The sequence below is a fragment of the Alexandromys fortis genome, unplaced genomic scaffold, assembly GCF_014885135.2.
Source record: "Alexandromys fortis isolate MF-2015 unplaced genomic scaffold, M_Fortis_MF-2015_v1.1 scaffold_50, whole genome shotgun sequence".
NCBI lineage: Eukaryota > Metazoa > Chordata > Mammalia > Rodentia > Cricetidae > Alexandromys > Alexandromys fortis.
In genome coordinates, this window is record NW_026067932.1 from 6472678 (window position 1) to 6487206 (window position 14529).

At 37.8% G+C, this 14529-nt stretch overlaps 1 protein-coding gene across 7 annotated transcripts in view; it reads right to left on the bottom strand.

Moving 5' to 3' along the window:
* Window positions 1–14529, bottom strand: part of Anks1b (ankyrin repeat and sterile alpha motif domain containing 1B) — an 864790-nt gene that overhangs the window by 753013 nt on the left and 97248 nt on the right. For all 7 annotated transcript variants that reach the window (XM_050145702.1, XM_050145698.1, XM_050145703.1 and 4 more), the window contains exon 2: window positions 7281–7361. In XM_050145702.1, coding sequence (XP_050001659.1) covers window positions 7281–7361 — 81 coding nt within the window. The remainder of the gene's footprint in view (window positions 1–7280; window positions 7362–14529) is intronic.

Sequence of the window (14529 nt, forward strand, 5' to 3'; positions counted from 1 at the left end):
TTATTATTTAACAGGATCTGAATTTAGAAGGCTGGGATTTGTGACGCGGCTATGCAAATTACCCGACTCTTAATTTTGGAGGCGTTTTCTCTTCCTTTCTGGAAAAGACTCTGGAGCAACAAAGCTGTCCTGACGGCTGCAGCCTGGGTAAGGCTACAAAATGGGATGACTTGGAGCCCACTGTGTAAGCATGAGGATTGTATCAAATAAGAAGTGGAATCAGACTTTGAGACTTTGACTTGGTTCCCATGATTCTCCTATCGCTGCCACATAAGAGCTGTTCTGGAGTCTTCGATTCTGAGATAAGTAAATGACAGTGAGAAAAGAGGATTAAATCAATCAATAAGAAAAACCCACCAAGAATCTAGCTTGAAGTCCCAAATCTCCACCAGTTAATAACTTAGTTACTTGAAGCAAATCAAGTCTTCCCTTACCTCTTTGACTGCTATTATGGAATTTAGATATTACATTCTGCTCTCAGTTCCAAAGGGCTGTGATTGAATATATAATTTCTAGAATAAAATCAATTTCTCCAAATTCATGGTAAAGACAATTATGAGAAAGCTTTTAATTTCATTTCTTAATATCTATGCAAATAAAAACAATCTTAAAACTAACTCTTCGTAAAGAAAATGTTTCTTAGTTTTGATGTAGATCGGTTTTATGCCCAAGAATTTATAAATCAAATTTACTTACTATTATAAAATATTAAGACAGTGGAGACCCAATCTAACTATGCTATCTAGAAATGGCCCCTAGGGGGCATCAATAGAAATGAGCAAGGTAACTGTGGTAGAGCCGCCTATGGATATCACTGGCTCTAAGAAAGACAGGAAGAAACATGTACATGCACGTCCACTGTGGTAACGTGCGTCACCTTGGGACTCTGCCATCTAGAACAACATCACCAGATGCGGGCCTTTAAGGCCACACAAAGTTAAATTTCAGGCACTTTCCATAGCTCCTAAATGAAGGTGTAGGAGAATGCATACTCCGTATTTTTACTTTTATTTAGCTGAACCATTCTCATTTAGAAATATCAGCAAATGAAGATGCTGACAGCGCTTCGCCACCTGGAATAAAATCCTATTATATAATTGACATCTGCAGAATAACTGGCAGCAAAACGATGCCTGCGTTTTCCCTCTCTTTCTAATGTTACCCAGCCGTGGATAGCTCATCACAGTAATATAACACAGGCTGAAACACCTTTCCGGGGGGAGATAACAAAAGAAAACATCGATGGGAACGAAGCTTCTCTTGTCTTTAACTCCCACCCAAAATTCAGAATTTGTCCTTTAACTCCAGTTTTTATAGGCCATAAGCACTCAGTGTCTACTGCGAAAATTTATGATACACTGAGAAGTGTTTCTTTCTAAACACTGATTTATTCTAAACATCTGTAATGTATATATAACATTGTGATTATTTAATACCTAAATCAGAAAGGGATAATCTATATGCTTATAAGTTACAAGGTCATAACCAAATATTATCTTTTTAAATTTATTACATTCGTTTATTTGATTGGGGGACACCTATGTGTAGAGGGCAGAGGGCACCTTGCCAAAGTAGGATGTCTCCTTCCATCGTGTTAGCACTGGGGATAGAACCCGGGTCATCGAGCTTGGCAGCGAAAGCCTTTGCCAACTGAGCTGTCTTGCTTGCTGTCTTAGTTGTCTCGGTTGCTGTCTCTATTTTTAAATGTGTTCATTCTAGCTCTTATTTTTCTACAGTGTCAAGGGATTGGATCCAGGACCCTAGATGTGTAAGCAAATGCTTTAGCTAACATGCCTGACATTTTTTACTTTATTCTGAGAAAAGGTCCTGCCCAGCTAAAGGATGCTCTTCAATCTGGGATACGCTTGTGTCAACGCCCGAGGGCCTGGAAGTAAATATGTACCACTCTATAAACGTGCACACCTTTAAATTTAAATTTCCCTTTAAACCTTTATTTAAGTTGAGTTTTATGACCTTATCCAGACACGTTAGCTAGTGAACCAAATGAGTTTAGGTTCAGTTTGAAAACGCACTTATTAGACTTCTAATCAAGTAAATACCTGGTGGTTTTACTGAACTGTAAACACACTGAGGACTTAGTAAACTGTCATTAACCCTTTTCATGTTGTATCTAGATGTATCAAACCTGATGATAATGAAATAGCCTTTCCACACAGGCTTATAAAGAGCAAATTAAAATTTGAGTACTTTATTATTTAAATTTGAAAAATCACAGAAATACTAGCTCAATGTTATGACTTTTTATTTTCAATTAGAGTGTATCTAATTGTGTGTTCAGAGGTGCCAACAGACTGTGCTGAGCTTGCTTCATTCTTAGGATAAGATATTAAGTTCACTGATGATGTCTATAGATTAGCAAGTAGCAAAGCAATCCCTGCATTTTACAAATAAAGTAACAATGTTTCTTACAGTCACCATTCAATAGTGGGCTGTAAGATACAGTCAGCATCAGATAACTGACTGTGATCCAGGGTTAAAGGTGTGACTTGGTGACAAGGTACACACTTAGCACGTACAACATGCTTGCGATGCTAGCCCCAACACACACACACACACACACACACACACACACAAGATGTTCAGAAATCCCAATATAAATGTGGTGGATGGGGTCACAGAGAAAGTAATTTTATTGCCAGAGGCAAAATAAAATATTAAATCAAAAAGCAATCCAATTTAGATAATTTCATTCGTTTGTGGCTTTAAGGTAATATATGTAAATTCAGATAAAAATACAAAATTTTAAAGTACTGGCTTTTTCTACTTTCATTTGTATTTATGTTCTGATAAATATAAAAACATTTCTGATTAGTATTAAATAGCTTTGAAAAACTTCAGAATAAATTGTAAGCAAAATTAAAGTAATTGGTAGGACCAACTTTATTTTTTTCCTTTTTTCTTAACAAGATCCATGTAACTACTTTACAGCCAACAATGTTTATTTTGTCCTGCTGCTTGTCAGTAAGTCTCAGAATAGCAGCTTCCTCTGGCTACAAAATTAACCAAAGAATCCTCAAAGTCCATAAGGCTAGATCTGAGACTTCCCCGAGGCTATCCACTTCTCTTCAAAGCTAAGTCTCAGGTCTGTGGCGTGCCCAGAAGACTTGGGGATACACACTCCACTCTCAGTGAAGATTCTTTATAGACTGCATTCACACTTAACAATTTCTAGATTGTAGGAATAAAAGCAATAAAATCGAAGGTGCTTCTAGTTATACCAACATCTTCAGATATCCGATCATAAAATTTTAGAATATTCCTTTCATTTAAAAAAAAACTAAAAAAGAAGCAAAAGCAAAACTATAAATAACTTACTCTTTCAATTCTAGCCACAATTTAATATAGAATTTAGATTACAGATTCTAGAGTCTTTAAAGTATTAAATCCTAAAAGAAATAGAAGAATAGAAACTATTTTAACTCTACACATACCATATCATATAATATATAATATATTTCCAAGGAATAAAGAAATTCATTGACACTTTTATTTAGTATTCAAGTAATGTCACAACACAGCCAATACAGCCTGAGAAATGACTGAGGACAAATAAGAAGCCATTTCCTAATTAAAGAAAGGAAATAAAAGGAAATATAAGTGCTTGAGTTTAATTTTGAAAAACATTATTGAGAAAGATAAAATTATTTTTTGAAAAATAGCTAGGCATGCAATCCCGGCCCTTGGAAGATGGAGACAGGGGAATAATAAGTCTCTCAGAATCCGCTTGTAAGAATCGCCCCTCCCCAAAGAAAAAGACAAGCAAGCAACAACAGAAAAGAAAGAATAGAAGGGGGAAGGGGGGAGCACCTATTAAGGGAGCTGTACCTGTCGGTACAGAGCTTGCCTAGCGTGTATGAGGTCTTGATTCCCACCCCAGGCATTAATTAACTAATTAGTTACAAAAAAATAAGACAACAGTACAGAGGGGGGAAGGAAAATCAAACAGGAAAGAGGCATGGGAGCGAGAAAACACAGGGCAGGAGAGGATGGAAAGAGAAGATGTGGGGAGTTGGGGGGCGAGGGAAGACTGGGAATATTACTCTATTCTCTTCTCAGAAGAGAATTAAGGGATTTACAGTATAAATTGTTTATAAGCATTCTTAGTAGATTTTGTTCTATTGACCACGATTTTCTATCATTTGGAGGCAATAACTTTCCATTTTGTCATTGCAAATGATCCAGGAACCACCAATAGAGCACAGTTTCTGTTGGCTCCAGCCTGGCTGATTGGAGAGGAATTGCTCTGTAAGAAGCAACAAATCACAGGGGAGGAGGAAATGCTTGTCGCTTTGTGGATTAACAAGGACTCCCGGGGAAATGCTCCAAGGAGGAAGAAGTGGATTCAATTTGCAGTGTGAAGGCTTGGGGCTGGTCACACGTTGGGAATGGGGAAAAACTGTAGGGGAAGGAAAACAAATAAAATACAGGACCCTGCAACATTCTCCCCGGCTCTGTGAGCCATGAACTTTAGCCTAGAGATTACATGTACAGAAACAATCTAGGAACCACAACAGCAACAAGAATGGAAAATGCTTTGCTATTATCTGCTCAGGTTTACTAGAGAAAAATACAACATAATAAAGTGTTAATGCCCTATACTAAGTAACTCTAGCCAACAAAAGAAGTGTCGTTCCTTTATACCTTCGATGATAATTTTATCTCCTTAAAATATATCTTTTTTTTTTTTTACTTAACACAACATTATTTAGAATACCCACAGGATATACTAATTGATAATCCTGAGAGATATCTTAGAAATACGTAATGTGTCATAGACAAGCCAGGAAGAAGTTAAACCCAGGGGGACGTAGCATGGAGAACTGACAAGGGCATACACATGTAAACAGAATGCTGAGGGTCTCAGTACACACCCACCCGCCTTACCATCAATGTGGCCACTGCATCGTTTATCCAGAATGGCCCGCTTTGTCCATCTATCCAATAAGAGGGATTGGGTGGGATAAGTGGGGCCTAACTGTAACCGTTTATAGGTAAATTAAACATACCAGACTCAAGAAATAGCCCTTATAATCCAACTTTCAGAACTATTGCATCATAATACAGATCCGAGAAACAACCAATGCATAACGTATATATCAAAAATAGAAACAATGGAGACTATGTAGCCAATGTGTTTGATACACACTGAACTGAGGCTTAAAAATGTTACAGTTAACACAGCTTAAAGGCAAGCAGCTAGCAAGTTAAATACTTCTCCTGTGCTCTTCCCAAAGCACATTCTATAAGATGATATTGAGAAAATTGTTACTAGAAAGTATTTGAGAGATAGATGAGCTCATCAGATAAAGTCAAAAATAAGTAAGTATAAATAAATAAATATTTTTTAAAAAATGAAATAAAATAAATAAGTGAAGAATTTCTGCATTGAACAGGAGGCTTGGCGATACCGAGCTGGACCCTATTTTCTTTAGGCCAATCTTAGTGATTACCGTTCAATTCCTTTATACACAGGCAACAGGAACAAACAGTTATATTTTCCAGGCCATCATGTGCAAATCAGCAATGGCCACTAAATAAATTTGCTGAAAAGTCAGAAAGTGTCCGAGTCCTAACCTGCTTTCATGCAGTCTGTAAGTGTTTATAGTGAGTGGCCCTGTAAGAAAGCAAGAAATGAGTGGAACTCAGAGTCGGGCCCCAGACACTGGATACATCATGCCCCATAGACTTCCCCTTCATCAGAAACCTGAACTCTGAATTAAGTGAAAAAGAAACATTATTATTTGTGACCTAACCTGGTTTACATTTGCCTTGGGATCACGCAGATACAATAATGATAAATAATAATTTCACCTTTTAAGGAGATGTGTGGTGTGAGCAGAGCATGGTGACTCAGACCTGAAATCTGCTTTTCCCAGGTACAGGAGGAGGGTCACGAGACTGAAGCAAGGTGTGACTATATAGGCAAGAGCCTATCTTCCAAAGGAGAATAAGGACAGACAGACAGACAGACAGACAGACAGACAGACAGACAGACATGCAAACGTATTTTTCATTCTATAGAAAAACAATTTAGTAATGAAAAAATCCTGTGAAAACAAAACATTCTAAGATAGATGGGATATGATTATACAATATAAAAAATTAACACAAAAATAAATGTAATGTTGCAATCTGGTACTAAGAATCCAAATAAGAAAACATTACACTTATAATATTTTATGCAATTCAAATGATTGTTTAAATATACTGATAACATTAGATTTACATAGTAAGTTTTAATTAGCAAAACTGTTGTAGTAATAAATAATGACAAACTGTAAATCTTTTGAAGTTGGAGCTTTCTGGTCACCAGGCAAATCAAGTATAAGTAAGGCCTGCGTGTTTCAAATTTAAATAAATATTTGGTGGGAGGGGAATATAGACATGCCTTTTTGTTTTATTGTATTGTGGTTTTTTTTCTATAGGCTCTCAGCCTGCCCTTGAACTCATAAAGTAGCCAAGGATGTTCTTGAACTCCTGATTTTCCAGCCTGGGCTTCCCAAGTGCTGGGATACAGGCAAGATTTGACTCGCACACTCCACCCAAAACACTAAAGTGAAATGAGAAGAGCCAAACCTGGGGAAACTAACTTGCACCATTCCTGCAGAAGAAAGACAAAAAAGGAAAGGGAGACACAGAAAAGGCGACCTTCTTCTGGTAGCAAAAGACAGAACATCTGTGTCTCCAAGAAAAGACAGCACAAGTTATCACTAAACCAGTAGGTTACCTCGATAAAATACCGGCTATAAAATACTGGTTGTAGCTGTATGTTCTCTCGTGCACCATAGCATAAACTAGCACAGCAATTAAAACATTAATTCTGTAGGATCAAACAGTTCAGAGCTGAGACACGTGATTATGGATGATAGAGAAAATATCACAGAAGTGCCCATGGCTTATAAGGGCAGGACTCTAGCAAGAATCTACTTCTGTGTGGAGTGGATATAGGCAAATGTCAAGAGAAGATAATCAGTGGTTTTTATCCCATTCTTTCCCTAAAACCACACAGGATTAACATGTCCTGTCTCTGCTTCTACCACCCCTGTGTGATATGTTTTACTACATCTCGGACTGCTTCTTTGAACTAACATTCTAAATACATTCATACTCAATGATATTCCTCCCAAGCTTAATTCGTCAGTGTTATCCTCCCTAAACTGCCTAAGACCAGAAGAAAGGCATCAACAGACAGAACTAATGTTATCAGATTACACGTAACTAAATACATGCAACTTCCAGTCCAGACAAGTGGCACTTACTTATGTCCATTTAAGGCTGCGTGGTGTAAAGCGGTGTAACCCGAACTGTCCGTGCAGTTCACATTGGGACCTCGCCAGATGCTGCAAACAAAACACAGGCACAGGGTTAACCGCTGTGCAGTCACGCTTGCAAGAGCCACACAGTCCCACAGCAGGCGGTATAGAGCACATGAAATCTGCAGTTCTGAAGGAAATGAATGCCATCTTTCATGCATGCCCCAGAGGGCAACTGCATTTATTTGACATACATAGAGAGATTCAACAGCAAATGTAACCATCTTCGAAAATTATTGGTGAGTGTATGTTCACTGCAACGCATTAAGTTTGGGTCTAATATTTACCTCTTACTCCCTCTTATCACTTAAGTATTAACATTCAGATATTATACACTAACGAATGAAGATTGTGACACTCTTCTATCGCACTCACTCCAGCGTGGCAGAGATTTGTGTGCACTATTACACATTTTTACATCCTGGGAAGAACATAAACTCTTTTTGATGTCCTATTGCTACCAAGAAAGTGTAACTCATATTTTATAAACTGCAAATAAGTTAAAGATTTGGTCCATTGCAAACCACAATATCCCAACAATTAGGTACCTACTATAGGGTTTACTATGCAATATATTATGAAGCTAACATGAAAATAGAAAAGATCTTTCTATAGTTGATCACTGCAATTAAAGAAATTGTTTTTTGCCTTTGGAAAAAATAAAGCATTGGAAGATGCTTTTCTAATATCAAGATGAAAATGACTTTATCTGTTGTTCATGCTGACACTGAAATTATAAAAGATACTAACTAATGACAAATTCATATTCATGAAATATTTAGAATGCATTTTCTCTTCAAAACCTGCTCCTGGGGTGGTCCTTGGACTTCCCACAGGGCAGAGAACCCTGATTGCTCTTTGGGCTGAAGGGGGGGGGGGACTTGGTTGGGGGAGGGGGAGGGAAGGGGAGGCGGAGGTGGGGAAGAGACAGAAATCTTTAATAAATTAAAAACAAAACAAAAAAAAACTGCTCCTGCCACCTTCAAGGAGTGGTTTTACAGATCTAAGCAACACCCCTCTGAAGTCCAGCTCTTCATTTGTAAAATGGGGATGATGATATTAACCCCATTTTACAGTGTCCTTGTGAGGATCAAACAAACCAATGCTGATAAGGCCCACAGGAAGTCCGGTTGCTGGTAGAGACCTCTAATCTTAATAGAATACAGAGAGAGGACCATTAGATAGCCGGACTCAGCTATACAGTGAGTTCCAGACCATGCCAAACTACGGTGTAAAATCTGATCTCAAAAAAATAAACAAACAAAAACTTCAAAAAAAAATCACATGCAACAATGCTAGAACAAAATACTAGCATATAAAGAAATGCATAAATGAAATATAGAAATATTTGTGGGCTAGAAAGGCAAGTCTAGGGTTTAGACCACTCGCTGCTCTTGCAGAGGACCTGGAATCAGTTCCCAGCACCAAGAAGGCAGCTCATAGCCATCTCTATCTCCAACTCCAGGGAGGCTGGTGCCCTAGCTTGATCTTCATAGAAACACTGTGCATAAGTGCACACACACACACGAAAAAGAAAACAAAGATACCGTAATGGTTTCCTTCACAAAGAATGAAAAACTGTTCCAAATGAGAGCTCACAACATAGTTAAACAAAAGACATTTCACAACGATTAGGAACCTGATTTGACAAGAATACAGAATATTTTAAATGGTTTTTTTTTCTTTTACATATAACAAGAGATCTTCAAAATAAATTAAACAAAACCTGACACCACTGGAAAGAAAAAATCAGACCTACACACCTTTATTCTTAAAAAAATAATGAAACACCTCAATGGATAAAATAAAAATAAAATCAGTAAGGGATTAAATAATATTATCAACCAACTTTACCTAACTAAAATATATGGAACAGTCTATGCAATAACGATAGAACAATAAAAGGTTTTCTTTGCAATAAACTCAGGATATTTATCAAAACACAGTAAGCTGTGAACCATAAAACAGTCTCAGTATATATGAAAGTATTCAGATCAAGCTGCATTCTCTTACTACAGTGAAATTAAATTAGAAATCACTAGCATAGAGGTATCTGGAAACCCCAGTGCTAGCAGCTAAATAACATCTGTGTCAAGGCAAAAACAAAAAGGAAATTGCAAAGTATTTTAAACTTAAAGAAAACACAACAAATAAAAACTCATATGACAGTGTACTAAAAGGGAAGCTGGTATCACTAAACTGCCTAGCTAAGTCAGAAGAAAGGCCTCAAACTGATCACCTCAGCTTCTACGTTAGGAAACAGAAAAACAGAGCTAGAGAGATAGTTCAGCCATTAAAGGCTCACACTCAGATTCTACAGGACATGAGTTGCATTTCCAGCACCCATGTAATCTAAGCCAGTCTTTCCAGGGTCCCTTTTCTGCCCTCCAATTGGGCACCTGTATCACATATGGCACACACATGCACGCACATGTGCACGAACGCATGCATGTGTGTGTGCGCGCACACAGACACACACACTAGTAAAAAATCTTTTAAATCATAAAATGCTTTGGCAAAAAAAATCAGTTAAAATAAGCATAAATCTTGAATACTTATTCTCCAAAGGAAATATAAAAATAGACAAGAGACATATGAGAAAGCATATAATTTCTTTAATCACCAGATCTCACCAATAATCACTTTCACAAATGAAAAACAGTATGAACTATTAACACCAGCATTAGGATGGTTGTTCTCATTCTATTTATGGCTGTTTCTACAAAGTCAAAAAGTACTTGCAAAAGTTTTGGGAATAGAAAGTGTCTGTATATGCTAGCAATGATACAGTATCTATGAAAACACTACGGAGAGACGGAGCTGGGAGGTGCAGGCAGGCAACGACGGCTGCCACCGAGACTGGAGGGGACCAGCGCGGCGGCAGAGGTCGCAGGCGGCAGGGACCAGCGCGCAACACCGAGAGCAGATCACCCCACTACAATTAAATCAAAGAGGTAGGCCTTTGGTTGGCGAGGGCCCTGGCAAACGGGGAGCCGGGACCGTTTCCGGAAAACCCTTCTTAGGGGTGAGAGGGTTCTTGGCCCCCAGCAGGAGCCAGGAAACAAAGCGAGGGCAATTAGTAAGAGAAGCCTCTGGCCAGCAGAAAAACCTGATCTGATTTTAAAAGACCAATTAGATAGCATTGAAAGGAGGAGATGGGCAGGCGCCAAGGCAGAACATCACCCATTAATCAGAAAAACAACATGAAAACACCAGATCCCAAAGATCTTACAACAGAAAGATTTGAACACCCTAACACAGAAGAAGTGGAAAAAATTGACTTTATGAAAGCAATAGAATCCCTTAAAAAATATGTAATAAACACCCTTATAGAAATGGATGAGAAGAATAACAAAAAGTTCGAAGAATTAAGTAAATATGTACATGAGACCCTGGGAAACCAAGAAAAAACGATCAAACAGGTAATGGAAACAGTGCAAGAATTGAAAACTGAAAGGGAAGCAAGGAAGAGAACACAAAGGGAAGAACAGCTGGATATGGAAAATCTAGGCCAACGAGCAGAGTCTACAGAAACAAGCATAATCAATAGACTACAAGAGATAGAAGAAAGAATCTCAGATGCTGAGGACACCATAGAGAAAATAAATGCACTGATCAAAGAAAACAGCAAAGCCAACAAATTCTCATCACAAAACATTCAAGAAATATGGGACACAATAAAAAGACCAAACCTAAGAATTATAGGAATAGAAGAAGGAGAAGAATCACAGCTCGAAGGCCCAGAAAATATTTTTAACAAAATTATGGAAGAAAACTTTCCCAACATAAAGAAAGTTATCCCCTTGAATATTCAAGAAGCATACAGAACACCAAACAGACTGGATCAAAGAAAAACTTCCCCTCGCCATATAATAATCAAAACACAAAATAGACAGGTTAAAGAAAGAATATTAAGAGCTGCAAAGGAAAAAGGCCAAGTAACCTATAAAGGTAAACCGATCAGAATTACACCTGACTTCTCTATGGAAACCATGAAAGCCAGAAGGTCCTGGATAGAGGTACTTCAAAAGCTAAGAGACCATGGATGCAAACCCAAACTTCTGTACCCTGCCAAGCTAGTGTTCACTATCAATGGAGAAAACAAGACATTCCAGGATAAGAACAAATTTAAACAATACGTAGCCACAAATCCAGCTCTACAGAAAGTAATAGAAGGAAAATCGCAACCCAAGGAATCCAACAATGCCAACACTGACTACAATAACTCAGGCATCTAGTGAACCTTCACCAGCACAACTCAAAGAAGGGACACACACACAAACTCTACTACCAAAAAAACAATAAGAATAACCGGAGTAAACAACAATTGGTCATTAATATCACTTAATATTAATGGTCTCAATTCACCTATAAAAAGGCACAGGCTAAGAGATTGGATACGAAAACAGGATCCAACATTCTGCTGTTTGCAAGAAACACATCTCAACCACAAAGACAGGCATCTACTCAGAGTAAAAGGTTGGGAAAAGGTCTTTCAAGCAAATGGTCCTAAGAAAAAAGCAGGTGTGGCCGTACTAATTTCCAACAAAACGGACTTCAAACTAAAATCAATCAGAAGAGATCGAGAAGGACACTTTATACTCATAACAGGAACAATTCATCAGGATGACATCTCAATTCTGAATATCTATGCCCCTAATATAAAAGCACCCACTTATATAAAAGAAATATTACTAGAACTCAAGGCAGACATCAAACCACACACACTAATAGTAGGAGACTTCAACACACCTCTCTCTCCAATGGACAGGTCAATCAGACAGAAACCTAATAGAGAATTAAGAGAATTACTGGAGGTAATGAAACAAATGGACTTAACAGACATCTATAGAACACTCCACCCAAATAGGAAAGAATATACCTTCTTCTCTGCAGCTCATGGAACCTTCTCAAAAATTGACCATATACTCGGAAACAAAGGAAGCCTCCACAGATACAAAAGAATATCAGTGTCCACCTGTGTCTTATCAGATCACCACGGATTAAAGTTAGAAGGCAACAACAATGCTGCCCCCAGAAAGCCGACAAACTCATGGAAACTGAACAATCAACTACTGAACCACACCTGGGTGAAGGAAGAAATTAAGAAGGAAATTAAAGTCTTCCTTGAATTTAATGAAAATAAAGAGACAACATACTCAAACCTATGGGACACGATGAAAGCAGTGCTAAGAGGAAAGTTCATAGCACTAAGTGCCCACTTAAAGAAAACGGAGAAAGCATACATTGGGGACTTAACAGCACACCTGAAAGCTTTAGAAAAAAAAGAAGCAGATGTGCCCAGAAGGAGTAGAAGACTGGAAATAATCAAACTGAGGGCAGAAATCAACAAAATAGAAACACAGAAAACAGTCCAAAGAATCAATGAAACAAAAAGTTGGTTCTTGGAGAAAATCAACAAGATAGACAAACCCCTATCCAAACTAATTAAACAACAGAGGGAGAACACGCAAATAAATAAGATCAGAAATGAAAAGGGGGACATAACCACAGACACAGAGGAAATTCAGAGAATCATTAGATCTTACTACAGGAGCCTGTATGCCACAAAACTGGAAAATACAAAAGAAATGGACATCTTTTTAGATAAGTACCATATACCAAAGCTAAACCAAGACCAGGTGAAAGATCTAAATAGACCTGTTAGTCGCGAAGAACTTGAAGCAGTTATCAAAAATCTGCCCTCTAAAAAAAGCCCAGGACCAGATGGTTTCAATGCAGAATTCTACCAGAACTTCCAAGAAGAGCTAATACCTATTCTCCTTAATGTATTTCACAGTATAGAAACAGAAAAGTCATTGCCAAATTCCTTTTATGAAGCTACAGTTACCCTGATACCAAAACCACACAAAGACCCAACCAAGAAAGAGAACTACAGGCCTATCTCACTCATGAATATCGACGCAAAAATTCTTAATAAAATACTGGCAAACCGAATTCAAGAACACATTAGAAAAATTATCCATTATGATCAAGTAGGCTTCATCCCAGAGATGCAGGGCTGGTTCAACATACGCAAATCTATCAATGTAATCCACCATATAAATAAAATGAAAGAAAAAAACCATATGATCATTTCATTAGATGCTGAAAAAGCATTCGACAAAATCCAACACCCCTTTATGATAAAGGTATTGGAGAGACTAGGGATACAAGGGTCATACCTAAATATAATAAAAGCTATTTACAGCAAACCGACAGCTAACATTAAATTAAACGGAGAAAAACTCAAAGCCATCCCACTAAAATCAGGAACAAGACAAGGATGTCCACTCTCTCCATACCTCTTCAATATAGTGCTTGAAGTTCTAGCAATAGCAATAAGACAACATAAGGGGATCAAAGGGATTCGTATTGGAAAGGAAGAAGTTAAGCTTTCGTTATTTGCAGATGATATGATAGTATACATAAGCGACCCCAAAAACTCTACCAAAGAACTCCTACAGCTGATAAACACCTTCAGTAATGTGGCAGGATACAAGATCAACTCGAAAAAATCAGTTGCCTTCCTATACAGTAAGGATAAGGAAACAGAGAGGGAAATCAGAGAAGCATCACCTTTCATGATAGCCACAAAGAGCATAAAATATCTTGGGGTAACCCTGACCAAGGAAGTGAAAGATCTATATGACAAGAACTTTAAGACTTTGAAGAACGAAATAGAAGAAGACACCAGAAAATGGAAGGATCTCCCTTGCTCTTGGATTGGGAGGATCAACATAGTAAAAATGGCAATTCTTCCAAAAGCAATATATAGATTCAATGCAATCCCCATCAAAATCCCATCAAAATTCTTCACAGATCTGGAGAAGACAATAATCAACTTTATATGGAAAAATAAAAAACCCAGGATAGCCAAAACAATCTTATACAATAAAGGAACGTCTGGAGGCATTACCATCCCTGACTTCAAACTCTATTACAGAGCTACAGTATTAAAAACAGCTTGGTATTGGCATAAAAACAGAGAAGTCGACCAATGGAACCGTATAGAAGACCCTGACTTTAATCCACAAACCTATGAGCACCTGATTTTCGATAAAGGAGCTAAAACTATACAATGGAAAAAAGAGAGCATCTTCAACAAATTGTGCTGGCAAAACTGGATTTCAATCTGTACAAAAATGAAAATAGATCCATGTCTGTCACCATGCACAAAACTCAAGTCCAAGTG